The following is a 23418-nucleotide window of genomic DNA, read 5'->3' as shown; positions in this document are numbered from 1 at the left end:
ATAATCAAACAGATGCTTCAGCATTTTAAAGGACTAAAGCTAGAGTATAGTCTATGATTAGAAAGAAAGAGAAAAAAAAAAAAAACCCTCTTTATTGTTCTTGACTTATTTTAATCAGTTCTCTTTTGTTTTTGTTTCATTGCAGTCACATTTTTTTTCATTTGATTTAAATAGCTTCATAATAGTTAAACATAAAAACAAATGCTTATGAGAAACTGCTTCCTTACATGACTCTAAAAATAGAAAAAAAAAGGGGGGGGGAGGGGGGACTAAGTAATAGTTATATTTTGATGATTTAATCCTATTAAAACCATTCTGCACAGTTTAATTCAAATACTTTATTTTTAAAATTCCAATACTATCCAATGATCAATGTAACTTTCTGATTCAGTCTAAAAGAATGATGAATGATATTAATGATATGATATTAAAGAATGATGAATGATATTAATGATATGATATTAAAGAATGATGAATGATATTAATGAGGGATTTAAAAGAAAAAGTAACGGGGGGGGGGGGTTCTTCTTTATTTAAAACATAGCATTTTAGAATAATGAAGAATGTAAAAAAAAAAAAAGAAGAAGAAAAAAAGAAAGAAAGGAAAAAGATTAGAAAAAGTACAAATATTTACTTTGATTCCAGCGCTGCGACATTTGGCAACAGCATCAGGGACAGCAGCTCGAGGGGGATCAATCATGGAAACTAAGCCTAAAAATCGTAAGCCATCCAAGGGAAAATTCTGCTCATCAGCATCAAATGGATAACCAGGTGGAAATTTTTCAGGAGGCAGGATGAAATCACAGAATCCTAAAAGTAATTTTGCTCAGTTGTAAAAGAATGTGAAAGTACAACTAAATTAAAATTCTTACATATTTATTTATACCATTTGAAAGAATTATTCGATCATATTTCAATTATAAGAATTTAGCTTTTAAAAATTTGTTATCAGGCATTTATAAACATGTAAGAAGAATGTGAACATGGCAACTACCTTGATAGAACAAAAAGTCTAATTTTCTAAATTTAAACTAAAATCTTGGAAATGTTACACTTAAAGAAATAAAAACTTTATCTTGTGCTAAAAAAAGAAAATAAAAGGTTGTAGATGCTACAGCTATTCAAATAAATTTGCATCGATAATATGTTAAATGTTATGTACAAATGTATTTATTATGCAATATTTATGTTCAGGTGAATGGGAAAAAAAAGTGATAGAATATCTGAACGAAAAAAACTATTGGTGGCAATGATAGTGAAGAAATGTTATGGGAAAAGATTCAACTGCAATTATTAAGGCAGTATACCAAATAATAATCTGCAAGGAAAAATTATAAAAGAACAGCTCAGTGATAAAAACTGGGAGAGTTTTTTTAATATTAACAAATAATAATAATAATAATTAAATAATAAGATAATATTTAACCAATCAAGATGACAATGGAAACAAACAAACTTGTTGAACCAATTGGACATACAGAATCCTTTCTCAACTCATTCAATGTAAAAGGAAATAAATAATTATTAAAATATTTATTATAAAGCTGCCATATTTAAATTATTTGTATAAGAAAAGTATTTGAGCAAATCTGGGGAAAAAAGAAAGAGACATGGTAGCCCAATAAATAAAAATCCTATCTGATCAGTTTAAAATCAATCTGCATTAATTTTTTTTCGATCTTAGGGTAGACTAAAGAGCGAAGAATTCTGGCAGAAGTTAAGAGTATAAAATATCTTCTTTTAATAATAAATACAGGCATTTCTCTGTCTTTTCTGGAAAATTATACATAGTTTTTGTATTATCATCTGATAAAGTAGGATAAAAAGCAAAGATTATGCAGCTATTGAGAATGGTCCTATCATTCAATGCCCATAAAGTAACACTCCATACCATTCATATATCCAAATGATAATGTTTTATGTACAAAATAAAAACAGTTTACCCATGGTTTAAAAAAACAGGATACTAAAATGAATATTTTTAATGGCACAATTATTCATTAATACCAAGTTAAAACACAACTGAATTATAATTGATAGTGTTAGAAAACACACTGACCTACTTTTCTTCTTTATGAGAAATGGTGCAGCGTAAGATAACCTAAAGCTGAAAAGTGCTATGATTTGGCATTATAGGTAGAATTAACCCTTTTCTATTATATTCTTATAATATTTCTATTATTTTGTAGATCTCATGCATTACAAAATAATAATAATAATAATAAATACAAAAGTTAGGCAAATTTAAAGGGGGGAGGAAGTATATAAAAATTTGAGAGTTAGAAGAAAACGAAATAATTAGTTTACCTATGACACGCTCTCCTAAACCACCCAACTCTAAATATGCATTATTGAAGGCCTCTTTCATTTCATCATCTAAAACTTTTTCCTTGCCATTGATATAAATAGTAGAACAGCGATCCAAGACTCTCTCGGGTGCACCTTTCATGCAAAGTAAATAACTAGGATTGTTTGAGTCATCAGTTTCATGGATTGTCACCTATTAAAGGAAAAATGTACAGACATCATTGGTTTATTTCAAATAATCGATTCAAAGTTTTAAAATCATTCTCTTTAAAATAAGCATTTAAATCACTAAAAAGTTGATAACTTACATGATATTTGTTTGTAGAATTAAATGGTATTTCACAAACTTTAGGGTTATTTTCTCTATATTGCATAACATTAGATGTAGCCAACTCCATACACTTCAATATAGCAGATTCTGATGCATCTCCATTGCACTCACTGTAAGAATGTTAAACTGATTTAAGACAAGTTTAATAAAAATACTTGTTAAAAAGAAACTTTTATTCAAGTGAAAAAAAAAAAACTCTTTTTATTTTTTATCATATTTTTTATTTAATTCAAAATTTAGTCTTATAAATACAAAGAATATCCAGAAACTAACTTTTCAACTTTTGCCAATGAACAGCTGTATTCATAACTTCACAATTGCTCCTATGCAGGCTCATTGAACAACTAATCATTTTTAGATCGCTGAGTAATATGTTGGCTCAATGTAAGGCATTTAAAAAATATTTAAAAAAATTGAATATCCAGAGTGACATTCGGTCATCCTGCTCAAAATACTCAACCACTTAAAATTTGAAATCAAAGAGGTGGGTGTAAAGTTTCAAGGCATGAAAATATTCATGATGATGAACGAATTGGACACTACTCTCTAATCAATAATGATTTTCTTACAGAAATTGAAGAGAAGATCAAGGAAAACTTAAAATTCCCACTAACACTGTCAATGCCTTTATCTCAAATTTCCCATTCACTTCATCATTATAGGTGGTATTTATCTCAGACAAGGCACACAAAAGCCAAGATAAATGCTTTTATAATGTTAGCAAATATGTTGAAAAATAACCTAAGCATTATAGTACATTATGCAAGAAAAGCATTTTTCTACAAATTATTTCCTTTTGTTTTAATTGCTTAACAGACCTTTGTTTCTGGATACTCTTCATATTATAGAATTTAGGAACCAATTTTTTAAAAGTCAAATTATATGGGCTAAGGTCTTGAAATATTCCTTAATTCCAAAAGGGGAAAAAATATATCAATTGAGAATTTCAATAGGCTCTTTATTTCTCCAAATAGTGGGGTAACAGATAATGCTCACACTCTTAAGATTCTTCATTTAATAACTGATTAATTATATTTCACCTTTTATAACATTTTTAATTCAATGAATTAAAAGATTTATAAAAAAAAACACACCCAATATTGGAGATATTTTTTTGAAACACTAAAAATATACACATTTTAAATCTATTTTTTAAATATATATATCATAAAAAATGACTAAGTAATAAAATTCTTGAAAAATTAACAATAGTAATTTAATAAAACAATTTCCTAATTTCTAATAAAATCATTAAATTATTATTGAAGATAAATAATAAACTTCAAACAATTAAAAATATAATAAAAAATTATTTTATGTGCCTATCAAGTAAAATATATAAAATTGGATAAAAAAATTAATATTTCAATCTATTACATATAAATAATTAATTGTACTTTCTTTAATACTGATTTTAATAGTTAAAAATGTGCACAAATGTTGTAGTCCTTACATAATTCTTAAAATCAGTAATAAGGCTAATAATATTTTTAAATCAATTTACTGTGAATCTCATAGCACAACTGCTTACACTGAAATCTGAAGCCACCCCATTATAATCTAATAGCATTTCTTTTAATGCTTTTAATATTAAGGAGAGACGTAATGAAAAGAAAAATAAGATAGAAAAAAGTTTTTTGTTCTAGAAAAATGTGCTTAGATTCAATTTTTTCTGTTCCTGTCTGACTTTGAGAAAGTTTTGTTGATTATTTTCATCACCTGCTGAGAAGTCTTTAAGGATATTTAACCACTACAACTCTATGAACAGAATTATTTAGTTTCAGAAATTTTATGAAACAGTAAACCTGAAGGAAGAAGATTTGAAAAAAATTAAAAATAAAAATGAAATCTATGATTGCAAATTTTAAGTTATCATGTGAGAACATTATTATTTTTTAAGTCATTATCTGTCTTAATTTAAGTCATTAACTGGTTTGAAACAATCAAGAGACTACTCTATCGGTCTCTATCCCTATATATAATTTTTTTAAACTTTCATTTTCAATTTTTCTAGCTGGCAAACAAAGTTTTGGAGCTCACCCAATTTTGAGATGGGGAGGGGGGGGGGGAAGAAAGAAAGAAAAAATCCATCGTTTATTTTAATATTGACGCATGTGTACCCTGATAGTCTTGTGATTGTTTCAAATTCGTTTAAACTGGTTAATGACTTAAATTAATTAAGACAATTCGTAAGAATTCAGAGAATGTAATTTGGAAATCAAGTTGTAACTTTATTTGGCGATAAATCACCAAATGTGACAACTTTCTGCATTATTTTCTAATAACCCTAAAAGCAAAAAATTGATGCCTCAAATTGTTGCCTAAGCATTTTGAGGCTTCAAAAACCTCAAACCAAAACAACATCATGTTCTCACATGATAAAGCATTTTACATAAAGAAACTTATTAATAAAAAAAAATTCTACTGCTGTAACAAAGCATATGCATTCTTCATTATTTGTGAAGGATAGGAACCAATGCAAAATACTAGGAATTCATTATAAATAAATGTAAGGAATGAAAGAAAGACAACTAAAAGCACTTATTAATTTTTTTATTTTTAATAAAAAATTATTTTTTGAGGAAATTTAAGTTTTCTAGAACTATTGAGAGATAAAAACATAATTATCTGGGAATATTGACTGATGTAGATACAGCACTTTTTCAACTACTTCTGAATATAAGAATCGCCAAAAGCATATGCTATACTACTAAGCCGCTTTATGCTATACTGGAAGGTTTAATATACAATGTAAGGTTGGTTACAGAACTGCCACAATATACAATATACCACTGAATAAATAAACTAACTGTAACATATACTCAAGTATTATGTAAATTGTCAATACTAAACTTTTAAAAGATAAGCAATCTCAGTTGGGAACTAAGAATAAATGTTGGTTTTCGTAATGAAATGATAATGTTCATAGATAAAACACACACACAAAATACATTGTTCCAAAAAGGTTTTTATAATATTTTAAGATAAGAATATTTCATGCAAAACAAAGTTATTTCTTCTTATGCCTACTTAAATTATAAGTATTATAAAAGGTGTAATATCATGGATATTTTTAAAAAAAGTTTAAGCATTTAAACAAACACTACTTTAAAACCTTCATAATTATTTTTCATTTTCTAGCATAAGATTAAACAGTTTCCTACAAGCAGGGCAAAATAGCCGATTTAAGGAGCCTAATAGTATTGCTTAAACAAAATCAAAAATTTATTTAATCTATCAATTAACTAACAATTATACCCTGAAAATATTAAATTGATGTACTGACATCAAGAAAACACACATATTCATGATTTCCAAATTCTACAGTATTCCCTATTAGCATAAAATGCCACACAACATTTTTATGGTATATTCAAGATATTGGGCCTACATTCAGAATACTAAACAGTATCATAGTCATCATATCTTGCAAATAGGTTCAGAAAATGAATGAAAAATTGATTGTAAAATTCCGTACATACACACATAAAACAAGTTAAGTTACAGAATGGTGTGTAAAATACGATATACTATACAGAATAAAAATGCAATTACTATATTACAAGAAAGATAAAATCACATTAGAAAACAAATGAATAAATAAATAAATTTACCGTTTCAGAATAGGAACATTCTCTTGACCAGGTTTAAACTCTGCTCTACTACACAAACGAGCAACACGAGACAGAGCTTTCCAGCCTGATGATGTTTTGTCATATTGCAGTCCTGAAAAATTATTTTTAAATATTAGTCTAAAGAAAAATGTCAAATAAATCTTGGTCCAAATATCAGCTTCTTTAAAGCAGTGTAAGCATTTCCTTTAATTCACATAAAAGTTATTACTAATCTCAAAATAATAAAAATAAAAGAGAAGGTGGTAAAAAGCTTTTAGGAACTAATGAGAATGCTACAATTTTAAAATGGGAATACACATATTTAAAATAAAATTATATTTTAAAACAAAAACTAATTTTAAATTATCAAATCAACTACAAATTAATAAAATAAGCAAATTAAAATACCTATATAAGATACTGAATACACTAACAATCAAAGCTATTAAAGAAGCCTCCTCATTAATCACATAGAGCATTCCCCCCAAAAATTAGAAATTTGCACCTTGAATTCAGAAGTGAGCATTAAAAGTTTCTTTAATGGAGACTGTGTTAAGATTTAATAAATTATAAAAATTGTCTGAATTGAAATTCATCTACACGTCATATTCATAAACCAAGATTTAGCATTCTGGAAAACATACATCAATGATATTAATTCTCACAATTTACAAAATTTTTATGAATGAATTTGTTTAGTATTAATTATATGGAAAATTATGGTATATTGTGGGGGAAAAAATTAATTCTTGTAGTATCTTATGTTTAGCATTAAAAACATGACAGTTTCGCAGAATCAGGGGTGTTTGTGGGACCCCAAAAAATCCCCTGAAACTTTTACGGACTTACTACCGACATTTTGGATTTTCGAGAAGGGGGGGGGGGAGAAATGAAAAATTACAATTATGAAGTATTGAATGACCTAATTATAAAAGTTCAATGAATTACTTTTTTTGCAAAATTAAGACCTTTGAACCCAGGTCACGTGATCGCACATCTGGTCGAACGAAGTCTCTCCCTTTTTTTTCTGCCGCGCCTACTTGCCGAAAAGAATCCAGAAGAGAATGTCCGAGAACCGGGGGAATGAGTCATAACTCGAAATAAGGAAAGAACAAAAAAGAAGTTTTTCCCCCCTTTTCCCGCATTATCACTGCCTTTGGTGAAAGAAAGGAAAAGTTTTCACCACACACACTGACCTTGCGTTTTCTGCTTTCAAATCAAACAAAATTACCCAGATCAAAATAAATAATTAATTATTATTCCTACTTCCTTTTGAACGACGATCCCCGGAATTTCCGGGTATCGAAGTTCAAAATCCCCGGAATTCCGGGGTTTCCCCGGAGCACAAACACCCCTGCAGAATAATTAAATCAAATGATGGCTCCTAGATATAAACACCAGCAGCAAACTGCTTTGTGATCTTAACTAAGAAATGGGGAACACCATATTTTCTTCTCATTTTCTGAGGCTCAAATGCAAAAGTGATTGAATTATACCTATTCTTCACATTAAATGGAAGAAATTCCTTATTCTACAGCTTAAAATTCATAATACTACTAGAAATATATAAATAAAATTTTCAATTATTTCCAATTTTTTTCTTCTTACTTAAATACAACAAGATAATTTTTATCTGATTAAAAAACAAGAAGTAACATAAGGGCAGCAGTAATTTTTCTTTTCTGTAATTCAAAGCATATATTATAAAAACTTCTACTGAGTTACTAATGATGAAAAATCTACCAAAAAAATTAACTCTAAAATAAACGTTTCTTTAATTTATTTTTCATCTCCATAATGAAACACAGCAATTTAAGGAAACCAAATAATAAATATTTTATTAGCAGCAGGTTGTTGAAACCATCTAACAACATTAAAATTAATATAATCAGTTCTACAATTCCTTACTATTTTTGTTCAAGTCTAATCTACAATATGAAAAATAATAACACATTAAGAAAATATTTCACTATAAGATTTCTCTATCAAATCTGCACATTCTCCAAAGGCTAATCAATTCACTAAACTTTGCAAACACTGTGCTTCTAAATTTCACTAATTTTTTTTCCTTGTTAATGAAAACACATGCAATGTTATTTTTCTACAGCACTGGTTACTTTTTTTTTCTCCAATAAAAACAATGTTGTTTCCTTATTTTTATAAAAAAAAATATTGAAATTCTATTAAAAAAATATTACTGTAATAAAAAGGATATGCATTACTTTATTACACATTCATAAGCAGATGCCAAAAAAATTTTATATATATATATATATATATATATATATATATACATGCTGGTGAACTTTCTACTAATTTAACTGCATTAAAAAAAGCAAGACTAAATAATTCATGCATTCATTCATTTCTTTCTTTCCCGCAATTTTTCACAGGCTAATTCTTTTACAATAGACTGCAGGCATGCAAATATTATATGCCAGTATTAATAAAACATCTCCTGGGTGCATTGTATGTTCAGTGAAAGCTAGTTAATGTGATAGAGTAATTCCATATCTAAAATTTCAATGCTATTATTGGTGGAAAAGATGTTATACAATTTCAGTAGGATGAATGGTATATCCAGATGCCCTATTGTTAATACCTCTAAGATGATGGACGAACTCATTAACTTATATATGTGATATACCAACTGTGTGATTGGACCAGAGCTGGATATGAATCCCTCATAACATAGTAAAGATGTCTGAAGACAAGTTCTAAAAATATTTTAAAAGAATTAAGCAAAAAACACCAAATAGAGCTAATAAGAATAGCATTAATAGCAATAAATAGTAAGCTAAAAGTACAGAGGAAGGAAATGTAAAATATGCAGGGAAAGTGAACAGATGGATTTCACAGAATGCACAAAGGGGTATACACTGAAAAGGAAAGCACAAGTGATTTACAGATCACAAACAGCTGGAAGTTCATGCAAACATTTAGGGTAATTTCTCTTGCAAAAGACAATTGATGTAATAGGAGCCTTTAAAAAGTGCAAAAAAAAGTTTATTAATTTAATGAAATGCATAAAAATGTTTGACAGAAAAGGAAATTAGTGTTAGATTAGAAAAGAAGTTGTAAGGATTAATTTATACACCAGGTTTTTTTTTTTTTTTGGAGTGTTATATATTCACATGAGGACACTGGACATAAAACATCCATTTTGATTTTTAACAGATGCATTTTTAAAAACAAAGTATTTAAATATGCACAGTGAGCTCTCTCATGAAAATTATTGACAGATTATTTATTAACAATTGATATGGTAGAGTAATATCTTACTACAATTATAATTATTTACAATTTTGTAAACAATGTGCATGAGCAAATCATAATTCGAACTGATTTTTAAAATTCCATATTATATTGAAAAGTTATTATTAAATGCTAACTTAATTAAGAAAAATTCTACAACTATAGAATACACATAAATAAAAGAGAGCTTCTGTTATAAGTAACCATTTAAGCATAACTGTTCTTAAAATTAATCAGAAATTGGAAAATAAATATTTAGCGACATTACTTGTTGCAAAAACATAAATGCTGGGCAATAGTTTCCAATTTTTTAGTAAAATTCAAAAACTTTATCATTTAAATGATAACAACTTACAACTAATTACAATAAAATAAAGTATGTAGTTAATGAAAAGTTATAAAATTAATAGTAGATTGTATGAAATTAAAGTTTAATGAAAACCAAATCAGATTTTCTATTAAATATTCTTCATAACAAAAGTTTTCCACATATTATATATTTTCTTCTGTATGCTTACGAATTCAAAGAAATATAAACTTTGGTATTTATACATTATTTATGTTACAATATTTTAAGCCAGTGATTCTCAACCATTGTGCCGCCAAATTTTAGAAATGTATATAGTAAAAATTATAATGCTTACTTTTTTTAATTACGAGTAAAGTTTGCTTAAATTAAAGAAAAGTACACTGTAAAAGAAAATAGTTGTTTTTACAACAGTTAAAAAAATTTTTCTAAAAAAAATAATAACATAAAATTGTTATTGACCATTTGACAATAGAGGAGAGAATTATTCCTTATTTCCCAAATTTAGATATAAAAAATTTGATTGGGTTTGTAATCTATTTGTGATAACTAACACTTCTGTATTTGAATTAACTATGAATGAAGAGGAAGAACTAATTTCGCTTTCTAATAATCGAGATTTAATTTTAAAATTTTTGGAAGAATCAATTAATTTATTTTAGATTAACATTAGATGTGATTATCCCATGATAGCCAAAAAAGCTTTAAAAATATTATTACAATTTTCCACATCTTATGTGTGTGAATTCGAATTTTCAGTATTAACCAACATAAAAACGAGAAAAAAAAAATCCAGACTGTTAAATGTAGATGATGATATGAGAGTAGCATTGTCCTTTTTATAACCAAATATAAATAAAATTATCAAAAAACATCAAGCACAAATTTTTCATTAAAAGTATTCTTATTATTACCTTGTAATTAATCCCTTAATAAATGTGCTGTGGTTTTTATATTACATATTATATTATTTTATTTTACATTCAAAATTATTATCATAAACTATTTTACACAGTGTATTATAGGTAAGTAAACAACTTTTAAACTTATCTTTTCTTTGTGTGCCGCCAAATTTTGAAATTGTTAAAAGTGTGTTGCAAAAAAAAAAAAAAAAAAAAGTTGAGAATTACTGTTTTAAGCAATTTGTACAAAGTAAATTAAAATTGAGACATCAAAACAGTAAAGTAAATATAGAGTTAATTCAAAATTTTTCATCAAAATAAATCATTATTCACCATGTCATTTACTAATCTTACCTGACTGATCTTCAGTGGTATCAGCTTCAATGATTTGGTTATCAAACCACATATGAGCAACTGTCATTCTATTCTGAGTTAAGGTCCCTGTTTTATCAGAACAAATTGTAGATGTAGACCCCAATGTTTCTACTGCTTCCAAATTTTTCACAAGGCAGTTCTTGGAAGCCATTCGTTTGGCAGTTAAGGTCAGGCATACCTAAAAATAAAAACACAGTTTAAATTTAAAGTATAGAATAACTTCTTTCAACAAAGTTATTTAAATTACAACATAAATACAATGAAGCACATTTAAACATAATTTATAAGCAATGAAACAATATTCGAAATTAAATTAATAAAAATTATTTCCAATTTTTGAATATTGCAATTTTTAATTTTTTAATATTTTCATTTAAGTACAAATGTAATCTTAAGAATAAAATAAAAACAATAAAAAAAGGATTTTTTTTTAATCTGCAAAATACAATTTTCTAAACTAAAAAATTTCTTTTCATACTTCAGAAGGGGGGAAAAATGCTATTCAATGAAATGGAATTTTAAAATGTATTCTATTTTTAAAATAAAGTGACAATCCTCTTTTGACATCTTGTACAGTTACAATATTTTATATTGTGAATCAAAGGTTAATATTTTTTTTAATTGAAGCATTACATATGTTTTGCAAAAAATAAATGTTAAAATAATTTATAATTATTTCACATCCGATCATCGATTAATTATGACAATGGTTACTATTTCCTTTTCCTTTTCATATATAATGTTTTTAATGGAAAAACTATTTTTGTGTAATATCTTACATTATATAAAGCCTTTTAATCTTTAAAATATTTTTTAAATAAAATTGTATTAAAAATAAAATAAATTAATCACTTGAACCACACAATTTTTAAAAATTCCAACTGCTGATTTTTACCATACATTATAAATTTTTTTAAAAAGAATTATAACAATTGAAAAAACTGCAAAGAAATTAAATTGCTCTCATGAAAAGGTAAACTTCTGAATTTTAAGATGGCGTAAAAATATTTTTACTGGGATAAATTCCTTCAATATTGCTATGGATAAAAAAAAAAAAAAAAAAAAAGGAAAAAAAAAGCTTAATTTTTGATTAATTAGATATTTAATTAAATTTTGAAAAGCTGACAATATTCTTTGTCAAGTCTTTATAAGAACGCAAAATATTATTTGAATATTATATTAATATAAAATATCACAGGATCAAATTTTGGTCCAGTTGTTTAGAAGAAGATTTGGAACATATATACGGGCAACAATTTTTTTTTACTTATAGTAAAATTGCTAAAATAAGACTAAATCTTATTCTATAAAATTTCTATTTTATATCATTTTTTTAATTTAGGAATGTTTCAGTATTAAAATATAAACCCAATTCACAATGAAACACATAGATTCAGTTACATACCATGGAAGTCAGAAATAGGAGAAGTGGGCAAAATTAAAATCTGCAGCTTTGAAAAGTTATTAGATGAAGTAGATACTAAAGACCTGGAATCATTTGGAGCGCAGAGGGGGGGGGGTGACAGCAATTGGGAGAAATAAATCGGAAATTAGAAGGACTGAGGGGGAGGTAGAAAGCTACATCAAACATATATTGTTTAACATATGTGAATGGCAGGAAATTTAAAAATAGAATAGCTGTGCTTGCAAAACTATTTAGCATATAAAAATTTAATAATAACAATTAAAATATTTTTTGTCTCTTTACCTTTCAACTACTTGTAATGTACAGAATAACTTATGCATATTAATCCTTCACCATATGTATACATTTTTTTGAACATTAACACATATGTAGCAGCATTTTGACCACAGATTGGTGTAAAATTATTCTTATTTTGTTGGCTCTACTAAAAAGAGGAGGGGGAATCAAATAAAAAACCTAATGTAATTACATAAACCTTTTGTAATTACATAATACATTACAGTATTAAAACAGTACATATATATTAATTTTTCTGTGTATCCTTGACGCCTCTCGTAAGTACAAAGCACTTTTCTGTTTTCATTAACAAAATGTATTTTAGGTTAGTTTTGAGTGATATACTAAAATATTAAGCGTTAGTTAAACATTTCCTGCTGTTTATTTTAAGTTTTATTGTACATAAAACGATTTTTCAAAGTTGGAAGGACTTTTCTCTTTTGCTATACCCGTTTTTAGCTTTTTTCGGATTACCCGCGATTTTTGTTATCCGCGGCGGCCGCGCCACCCAATTCCGCGGATAATCGGGAGTGTACTGTAGTTGAATTTCAGGTGCAATGTATCTTCAGCAAAAAAAAAAAAAAAAAAAAAAAAAAATCTATGTTTTTTTTATTTATTTATTTTTAAACCTATTCTATTCATATAAAACATCGTATATAAAAGAAGCAGGTTTTCTTCTTAGAAAAATGTAAATTATGATAAAATCAATGTTTTATATATAACTTAAAAATTCTATCGTAATCATTACATCAAATGAATCAGAAATTTTATTTACAAGCACAAGATAAATCTGACCTCAACTCTTGGTAAAAACTCGACTACCCCATTTTTCCAATATACGCTGCTCTAATCCTTCCTTTTTGTAAAATAAATCATGAAAGTACAAAATAAATAAATAAAAAATTAGCAAAAAAAAAAAAAAAAAAAAAAAGGAACTAAAAAAAACATATGTTCTTGCAGAAAAATCTTTGTGAATAATAAAAAAAATTTATAAGATACAAATAAAAAATTTAGAAGCAAAAATGATACTTATTAATTACTGGTGAAAGAACCTAAACTCTCAAACTGTAGCGCCAAAGCAAAATTGACGTTGCACTATCAGTGCTCATCTAATTTTACAAGAAGAAAAACAAGAATTTGTTTACAATGTTTATACAAGAAGAAAATTGTACTTTTAGAAAATTGTTTGTTTTCACCCATCTTTCACCGTTAATTAATATGAACATAATAAAGAAAGATATTCAAATAGAAATATACCGTCACAGTAGCCAGAAGACCTTCAGGTACATTGGCAACAATAATTCCAATTAAAAAGATAACAGCATCCAACCAGTAATAACCCAAGATGAAAGCGATGATGAAGAATGTAACACCTAAGAAAACAGCCACACTAGTGATGATATGGATAAAATGGGCAATTTCCCTTGCAATTGGTGTATCACCCATTTCCAAACCAGATGCAAGATTTGCAATGCGCCCCATGACAGTGCGGTCACCCGTATTGATAACAATGCCTCGTCCAGTTCCTGCAAATATTAAACATTTTACATCAAATAATGCACACAAATTAATATTTTTTAGATAAAAATTAAAATTACTGAGCTTTTTAAATATAAGCAAAAAGCACCCTCTCAATTTTCAAATTCATTCTTAACCTTTTCATATGATATGGGGGGAGGGCAGAACCCCCAAATGCTTTTCAGTACCATTTTAATAATTTCTCTCAAAACCAAATCAATAATAATATGCTTTCTTTTCGTCTATTGCCATTAAAAAAAAACAATTTTTTTTCTTTGTCTTCCTTTTTACTAAATAGATATAAAATATTCCTGTTATATCTTCTCAAATTTCTGCAAGCTATCAACTATCGTCGTCTTAAATACCTGATTCCTAGTTACTTATGCCTCTGCATTGTGAATGATGATTCATGCATCTCTGATTATAATTTTACAACAAATAGCTTAGTAAATTATTTACCAGCAGAAGAAAATTCTACATCCATTATTACCCTCACTTGATTTTATGTTGTTGTTATTGCTTATCTCTCTTGGATTGAACTTCAATTCAAACCAAGTAAGAGATCAGGGAAAGAGGTGTGTAGTAGCTTCTGAGGGTAAGGATCCCTAAACGCCCGAGGCCAGAAGTCTGACTTGAGCTAATATGAAGATGAAACTTACACACTCGCTTGTACAACCCCTTTTTACTGGGGGGGGGGGGTGCGCTCATCCACACACCTCACGAAAGATATGCTACCCCTAGGCCAGCACTTTATTTATTTAATAACGCCGGCACTTTATTTTATAAAAAGGATTAACTCAACTATTTGGTAAGTAAGATATCTTACCATTAACTACTGATCATCCAAAATATATCATAACATGCAATTCAGTAGCAAATATTATGTAAATCCTATTCCCTCACATTTATTAAAATCGTTAAAAAAAAAAAAACTTAAAAGAAATGAAAAATTAAATTTTAAGAAGGAAATGCACAGCATGGCAACGAGAGAAAACTTTTTTTTTTAATACACTGCAAAATGCCTAAATTTTTCAGAAACATTTTCATTTTAAACACATTTAATTAAATATAATACAAAAAGAAACCCTTGAAATTTTTCACACATATACAAGAACCTGCAAGAAACGAAAAAGTTTTTCATCTCTTGTCAGTAAATGAGAAATTTTCATTAATTACTAAGATTGTTTCATACACTTTGAAAAAAATGATCAGCAAATTGATAAATTAAATAAGAAATATTATTTTTAAAAAAATCTAGTTTCAGAATAAATTTCTCTGAATCTTCTGATCATTCCTTGATGATTGGACACTCAACATAAACATTTTTAATCAAAATAAAAGTGTATTTTTATGAAAATTTCAAATTATTAACATTACTGAAATTCTCCAGTATTCGTTTTGTAAATAAAAATTTTTGTTCAAAATATTTAATAGGATAAATTAAACTATCTAAGAATTGAAGCTATTTTTTTAAAAAAGAACCATACTGAGTTTTTTGGATTGTTATTAAAAAGTAGGAAAGGGGAAAACATACTGTACCTTCTACACAATTAGTAGAGAAAAAGGCAATGTTCCTAGTTTCCAAGGGATTTTCATTTGTCATTTCAGGAGACCGAGTCTGTGGTTCAGATTCTCCGGTCAATGAAGAATTATCGACTTTGAAACCTTGAGCAGAGATAACTCGAATATCCGCAGGCACTCGATCACCTCCCTTCACTTCAACTAAATCTCCCACAACCACATCTTCAGCTGGCAGTGTATGTTTCTGACCCTCTCTGATGATAGTGGCATACTGCAAATGAATCAATACATATATTTAATAAAAAATAATTAAAAACAAGAACTTTTTTTAGTTAATAAAAGTTACTTAAGTAGTTTTACCCTAAGTAAGTAGTTTTTTAGTTACTAAAAAGTAGAAATTACTTTTGTTATAATTGTTTTACCCTTTAAAATATAATTAATATTTTATCTTATTATGATTTATATTAAATAGTAAAGAAATTAATTAAAAAATAACTACCAAGTAAGCTCTGATATTATAAATATAGAGTACTATTACTGAGAATACATAAGTGTATAAAATTTCAAATATTTAGCAAGTGATTGAAAAATTAATTACAAAATTACATCAGCATAACAAAGATATACATTAAATAAAACTGTATAAATATATATTTGATTCATCGATTTCACCTTCACAGTATTATAATATATTTATTTTTAAAAATTTCCTGTTTATAAAAGATTCTATAGAAATTAATAAAAACAATTAAAAAAACTAAAAACTAAAAAAACATGAAATAAATTAAAATTTGGGAAAATGTTATGATGAAAATATAATTAATTTTTAAATAATACATAAAAACTTTTTTTTAAAATAAATACGTATTTGAATAAACTCTGAAAATAATGACGACAACCTTTCTATAAATTTTTGATTTATTATCATAACTATAAGCAAAGAAATGAATTTTTTAAAATTTATTAAGATGGTTTAAATAACAGATAAATGATATGAAATTTTTATATATGGAATGATTAATGAAATAATCATAAAATTTTAAATAAATAATATATAATTTTAAATAAATAATAAATTTTTTATATGAACTTTTTTAATGGTTCTTCTAAGATGTTAATAAATGAAATAAAAATATATGTTCATTTTACCTGAGGCACCATATTTTTGAAAGACTCCATAATTTTTGAACTTCTAGCTTCTTGATAGTATGAGAAACATCCAGTAACTATAACAACAGTAGCTAACACAATACCTAAATATAACTGCAGTAAAAAAAAAAAAAAAAAATGAATAATATCTAGTAATGAAACAACATAAAAATGAAAGAAATAAATATCATTTCAAATGCAAAATATTTTTATTGAAATTAAAAACAAAAAAGGAATCTTAATATTTTAAAGTGAATGACAGATAATCAACATAAAATCTTTTGCATGCAAGCATTAAGCAATTTGCTGAATCAGGCTCAAAGTAGAATGAGAATACACTATTAAAAATCCAAATTACTATACATATTGTAATTATAAGGAAAAATCTCATTTGGTTGAAATTATTAATTTAAAAAAAACTTCAATTCCCTATTTCAATGTGAAATCATTACAGCTGTTTGGAATTCTCGAGGACTTATTCATAGGGAGGTAGAGATACATGGTGATAAATAGACAAAATCAACATAAAAATAACAATTTACAATTCTGTTTATTAAAATAGAATGTAATGCTTAGTTTTATAATTAAATCTCATTTCATTTTTCCATATGATTTTAAGAAATAATTTTTCAAAATAAATACATTAAATCCATACATACAAAATAAAAAAACAAAACGAGAAGATATTTAGATTGCAATAACAGATTATAGTCTAAAGAATCGAATTCATAGCATTAAAAAGTGTAAATAACAAGAATGAAAAATTCTATAGAAAAGGAACATAACCCAATTTTTTAATTAAAATTTAATAAATTGTTCTACATTAGTTCTACTGAATGGCCTTAAAAAATTTTTTTAAAGTTCATATTGGCATTTTTTATTACAAGAAAAAAGAAACAAATTATTATGGAATGTATATGCAATGTGATAACATTCAAAAGCAAAGCATAATACTTACATTATCTTCAACACTTCCTTCTGAGGTTCCTACTTGAATAGAATATGCAATAAAACATAAAACAGCTCCTATCCAGAGCAGAAGGGCAAACCCTCCGAAAAGCTGCTTACAGAATTTCACCCACTCAGGAACTTTCTTGGGAGGTGTTAATGAATTGGGGCCGTCCCTCTCGTAGATCTCACGTGCTTGCATGGCAGTGAGGCCCTACAAAAAGAAAATGGAATGGTAAATTTAGAGCTATTTTACATAAAAGACCAATGTTACTAAAAAAAAACATTAAGTACAGGTAAGTTTTGGGTAGTGTATGGCTCAAATGGCAAAACTATTGGTCTATATATATTTATTAATCTATGATTTGGAGTTAAGAAAAAGTCACTATTATCTTCACAAATTTTTCATCCATAAATGCAATATGGCTTGCTTTTGCTTCATATTATAGTAAAGAATAAAGATAATGCACTTTATATCTTTTTGCCATCTGAATGATACCTAAATTTGACATGGAATTACACTATTAAGAAACACCTAATTTCACCTTTTACACCTAAATTTCATTTATTAAGCATACTTTGTTCGCTAGTTACTGGCCACCTTCCCTTTACCTTCGATATATAATAAAATTTTTACTTTTTAAATATTGCTAATGGAACAAAATATCTGCTGGTGAAAGTATAGATCAAAATAAATCTATCTAAAGGAATTATTCTATTTGATGATATACAGGTCTTTAAAAGTGAAGGAAATGTTTGATTATCCCTAAATGATTTTTTCAATTACCAGCCATTGGATTACTACCCAATACCTGAGTACTGTTCTATTCTGGTATTGGGATGGAGCAGTTTCATGACAACTTGCATAAATTTCCGTATGGTTTTGATTAGGATGGAGTAAAACTTTACATATTTTTCATTTTGATCACAACGTTTGCTGGGAATATTGATTGTGTTTAATTTAAATCTCTTACACATATCTTGATATCAATGTTTTTTCTCGAGGAGTTGGAATAATGAAATAAAGCCTATTGTAACTTTGTACCATTAGAAACTTAAGTTTCTGGATAATGTATCTCAAATTGCTTCCTGTCTTTTGCAGCAATGGAAATTTCACCTTTCGATTCCTTATGTAAACTGTTGAGGTAATTAACAGATTCTCTCTTCTATAGCTTTCAATAATAGCAATCATGTGATTGAACATTTGATGAAAAAAATCAAAATGATTTTAATTTCATTGCAACATTGAAATCCTTATTAAAAATAAAGCAAAAAAATAAGTTCAAAATTCAGAAGAAAATTGCACAGCATTTAAATTTGTATGATCAAAAGACAATCTTAAAATGGAATTAAAATTAAATTTATGATATAATATTTTTAATATAATATTAATTTATGATATATTATGATATATGATATAATATACATAATATTTAAAAAGGAATAATTGTTGCGCATTTTCACCTTCAAATGTATACATGTGCTCTAAGTCTAATCCACTAGCACATATAAATAATTCCTTTTATTATGAATTGTAATGCTCATATATCAACAGAAAACAAGCCTTTGATGGCTTTAGTCTCGAATTTTGATACAGATCTATAATGATGGTGAAAAATCCATACAATAAATTTTATTCTTCTAGCCTTTTCTGTTATTACAAATACAAAAACATAGACGGACATAAAGGATGGCAGTTTTCTCAAAGTTCCAATTCACTTCTTCTTTATTGTAAGTGGTATCTAACTATGATGAGGGTATGCAAAAACCAAGATTAATGCTTCAACAATGTTGCCAACTATATTAAAAAATAATCTAAGCATTATACTTTATCATGCAAGAAAAGTATTTTCTACTAATTATTTCCTTTTTTTTTTTTTTTTTTTGTAAAGTCCTTAACAGAAGTAACTATTTGAATTAATTAAATAAATATTCACTAACTTTCATGCAGGCTAAAAATAGACTGGAATTTGTTCAACTAAATTTCATCTTTTTATAATCACACTTAAAAAAAATTCAAATACAGTCTTTTATAATTCATCTTTGAGATGATTTTATGTATAACAAAATGAATGTATTTTAATAATTTTTATATGCATAAACTATAAATTATGTATGAGCATAACGCTCATAAATCATAATTATTACTAAAGATGTCACATATGACATCAATTTAAAAAGTGCAAAATTATTCAGTTTAAATAAAGTGGCCTTTAATTACAAACAATTTAACATAATTTTTCATAAATATAAAGAAGCAGAAAAAAAAAAGTAGTTTTGAACTAATATGGTTTTTGCAATTCATCAATTAATTAAAGCAAAAATGTATAAAATGTTGCAAAATTAAAAGAATGTAATTAATTCATAATTTACTAAAAACGTTAATAATGAAAAATAAATTTAATATTTGTTTTGGGAATAAAACAATAAAAATAACTGACATATAATTAAAAAAAAACATAACTAATAATAATAATAAAATTTTTGGAAAGCTGATTGTAAAATAATTAAAATTCTTAATAAGGGCAATATTTTAATTTTCTATTTATAATAAAAGTCTACATAAAAGGAACAATGATGACCTCAGTTTCCAGACACGTTTTTTTTTTTTCTTTTTCCCCCTCTTTATCCTTTTTTAAATACATTCGAATATTAAAATTTATCTCTTCTGCAAGTCTTGCCTTTTACTTGATCTCAAACTTATATATTGTCACACAAGAAAATATAATAATAATAATTTAAAAAAAACAACACATTAGTTAGTAATTGTAATGTAATATTAAAAATTGGTTCCAGTGATTTTTGCCTTAAAGTATTTGTATGATTCAGGAAAAGACACTTCAATAGTTTCTTAGCTTGATCTACAAAAATATTTGCTATCTCAGAGGAATATTTTGCACTCTTACTTTATTTCCACACAAAATTTCAATAATCATTAATGTATAAAAATCAAACTGTTTCACTGAATATGATAATAACTTACAGTTTCTGGATTAGTGCCCAATCTGGCATATAATTCCTCGACTGGAATCTTGTGCTCATCCTACAAATATAAACAAATCTATGAATTGAGTATTAAAAAAAATACAGATGTCAAAAAATAAATATGAAGTTAGAAAAAAAAAATGCTGCCTATATATCTTCAATTATTTTTCCTTAAACAGAAATATTTATTTTGATTCCTTTAGCAGATTTATTCATATTATTTTTAAAATCTGTTTCAAATTTAGCTGGTATTTGAATTTGTTAGATAAGTATAATAAGAAAACCCATGCGGCTTAGAAATGCTATAAGGATCGCCCCTCTCCCCGACACCCTCGTTTTCAGGAGAAATCGAAAAAACAAAATTTCCCTATATATTCCCAATGGGAAAATCTGCCACAAAATTCGCCAATCCCAACCACTGGGCCAGTCTAAAATAGTTTTATTTCATATGAAAAGTTCGTGACCTTGAGTATGTCATTAAAGGTCGCCTGTTTTCCATTACCTTCCATTTTGGAGAGAAACCGAAAAAACAAAATTTCACAGTGCATTCTTCTCACGACAGAATTTCAACCACAATCTTTGCACGGATTTCGATTTTGGTTCATATTAATGCCTATGCACCCTCAATACGTCGTTACTGGTAGTCTAGCCTTCTTCATTTTGAGAAATATTCCAAAATAAATCTTTTGACAAAACTTTCAGTCTCGGCAACTGAGAAGATTTTTGCCAACATGATCATTCCCTCACTTTGAAGAAAGTAATCAGAATGCTCCGTCGTTATTTTATAACTTTTATTCATATAATTGTACTATGTTTTTATTATCTTTTGTTGTGCTAAGATGTGTGGATCTAAGTTGAGTGACATGATTAATACCTCGATGAATGAATTAAATACGTCCGCATGACGACGAACATTTTGATGAAATATAAACATATCTTAACAAAATAAAAGAAAGTACTAATAATGATAGAGCATTCTGAATGTTCACCTATGCTTGCAGAGTGACGAAACTGGAATGAAAATTGGCGAAATCGAATCGTTTGTTGATGATACAATCAACAAACGATTGGGCTGAAAGTTTTATTTTGAAATATTTATATTGTGTAATATAATTTTATTCTATAATATCGTACATTTTGTATTTTATAATAATATCTAGTTTTAGAGGTTGAATCCAATTCTTGCTTTCGATCGGTTAATGTTATCGAATTTCTTAAATCACATTAAGCAGTAGCTACTGTATTTTAATTTATTGTCGCTTTGCGAAATTGCAGATTTTGCCATTCCTTAATTACGGCAAAGGGTTTGTTTGTATGTCCTTGCTTATATGTCTAAGAGTATCGTGAGCTTTCATACGAAATAAAATTTGGCAAAAACGATAGAGTTGATATTTTATTTAATGGGAATTCTGTCAAGATTTCCCCCCACAGAGATGGGCAGTAAAGTAATGCTTCTGAAAAATCTTTCAACAATGGACTGTGTTTAGAGAAGGGAACCATTGATTTTATATGAAATTCATATGACTATTGGTGGTATAAATTCAAATGAAATCAAAAGCGGCGAAATCGGTAGCGTTTTGATTAAGAGAATCTTTGTTTTGTCTTGTCAATTATTTTAGATATATGACAATTATTCGCCGAAGATAAACATCACTTTATATGCATTAAATATAAAGGCTTAGCTCAATATACACTGGATTATGTAATGTTACATGAAAGTTTATACGAGCTCAAAATTTATACATCAAAATAATCTGTGAGAAAAGCTTAAACTATATGCGAAATCGAAACTGCTTATTTTACCAAGAACAAAAGAAGTAACTGCACACAAATGCTTAACATCACAGCTGTACCTCAAACTTAGCTTTTCAATGACATTGATAAGTATTACATTAAACATATCTGCGTTACAGTTTGTGAAATGTGATTATTTTAAATATATTAAAACACTCCATATTATGAATGTATATATACAATTCAAATTCCTAGTTTCGTCAAGACATGAGTTTTTCCATTCTAGCTACCTATTTCCCATCAACCGCTAAAATTACCCCAGCAGAGGGCACTCAAATCTGTTGAGACGACCTTGTAGTTGACTTGATAGAATAAGAGAAGGAAATATCAGTCTCCCAACAGGAAAATATAACTGATAATCCATCAAAATCCCTGATTTTCAAGTTAGACCTTTTTTTTTTTTTAGTAAATACCAAACTAGATATGCAAATTATTTTATTTATATACTGATTCATAAAATCGATATTATCTTGCATCTCCCTTTACCCACTCACTTAAAATTGAAAACAAAATAAATTTTAATAACTGACTTTTTATTGAAACAAATTTTGATCAAAAGCTGAAAGAAAAAAACAAAAAAACAAAAACCCTTTGCCGTAATTAAGGAATGGCAAAATCTGCAATTTCGCTAAGCGACAATAAATTAAAATACAGTAGCTACTGCTTAATGTGATTTAAGAAATTCGATAACATTAACCGATCGAAAGCAA

At 27.1% G+C, this 23418-nt stretch overlaps 1 protein-coding gene across 2 annotated transcripts in view; it reads right to left on the bottom strand.

Annotated features, from left to right (window-relative positions):
- The window catches only part of LOC129984515 (sodium/potassium-transporting ATPase subunit alpha-like), a 95206-nt gene that overhangs the window by 21341 nt on the left and 50447 nt on the right, over nt 1–23418 (bottom strand). For both annotated transcript variants that reach the window (XM_056094409.1, XM_056094408.1), the window contains exons 3-12: nt 20913–20972; nt 17940–18143; nt 16982–17095; nt 15851–16103; nt 14051–14319; nt 11071–11269; nt 6253–6364; nt 2616–2748; nt 2308–2500; nt 635–810 (exon numbers count right to left, since the gene is read on the bottom strand). In XM_056094409.1, coding sequence (XP_055950384.1) covers nt 635–810; nt 2308–2500; nt 2616–2748; nt 6253–6364; nt 11071–11269; nt 14051–14319; nt 15851–16103; nt 16982–17095; nt 17940–18143; nt 20913–20972 — 1713 coding nt within the window. The remainder of the gene's footprint in view (nt 1–634; nt 811–2307; nt 2501–2615; nt 2749–6252; nt 6365–11070; nt 11270–14050; nt 14320–15850; nt 16104–16981; nt 17096–17939; nt 18144–20912; nt 20973–23418) is intronic.

This window comes from Argiope bruennichi, chromosome 9 (assembly GCF_947563725.1).
Source record: "Argiope bruennichi chromosome 9, qqArgBrue1.1, whole genome shotgun sequence".
In the NCBI taxonomy this organism is placed as follows: Eukaryota; Metazoa; Arthropoda; class Arachnida; order Araneae; family Araneidae; genus Argiope; species Argiope bruennichi.
The sequence above is the reverse complement of the archived record's forward strand: the minus strand, read 5'-3'. Positions and strand labels throughout refer to the sequence as shown.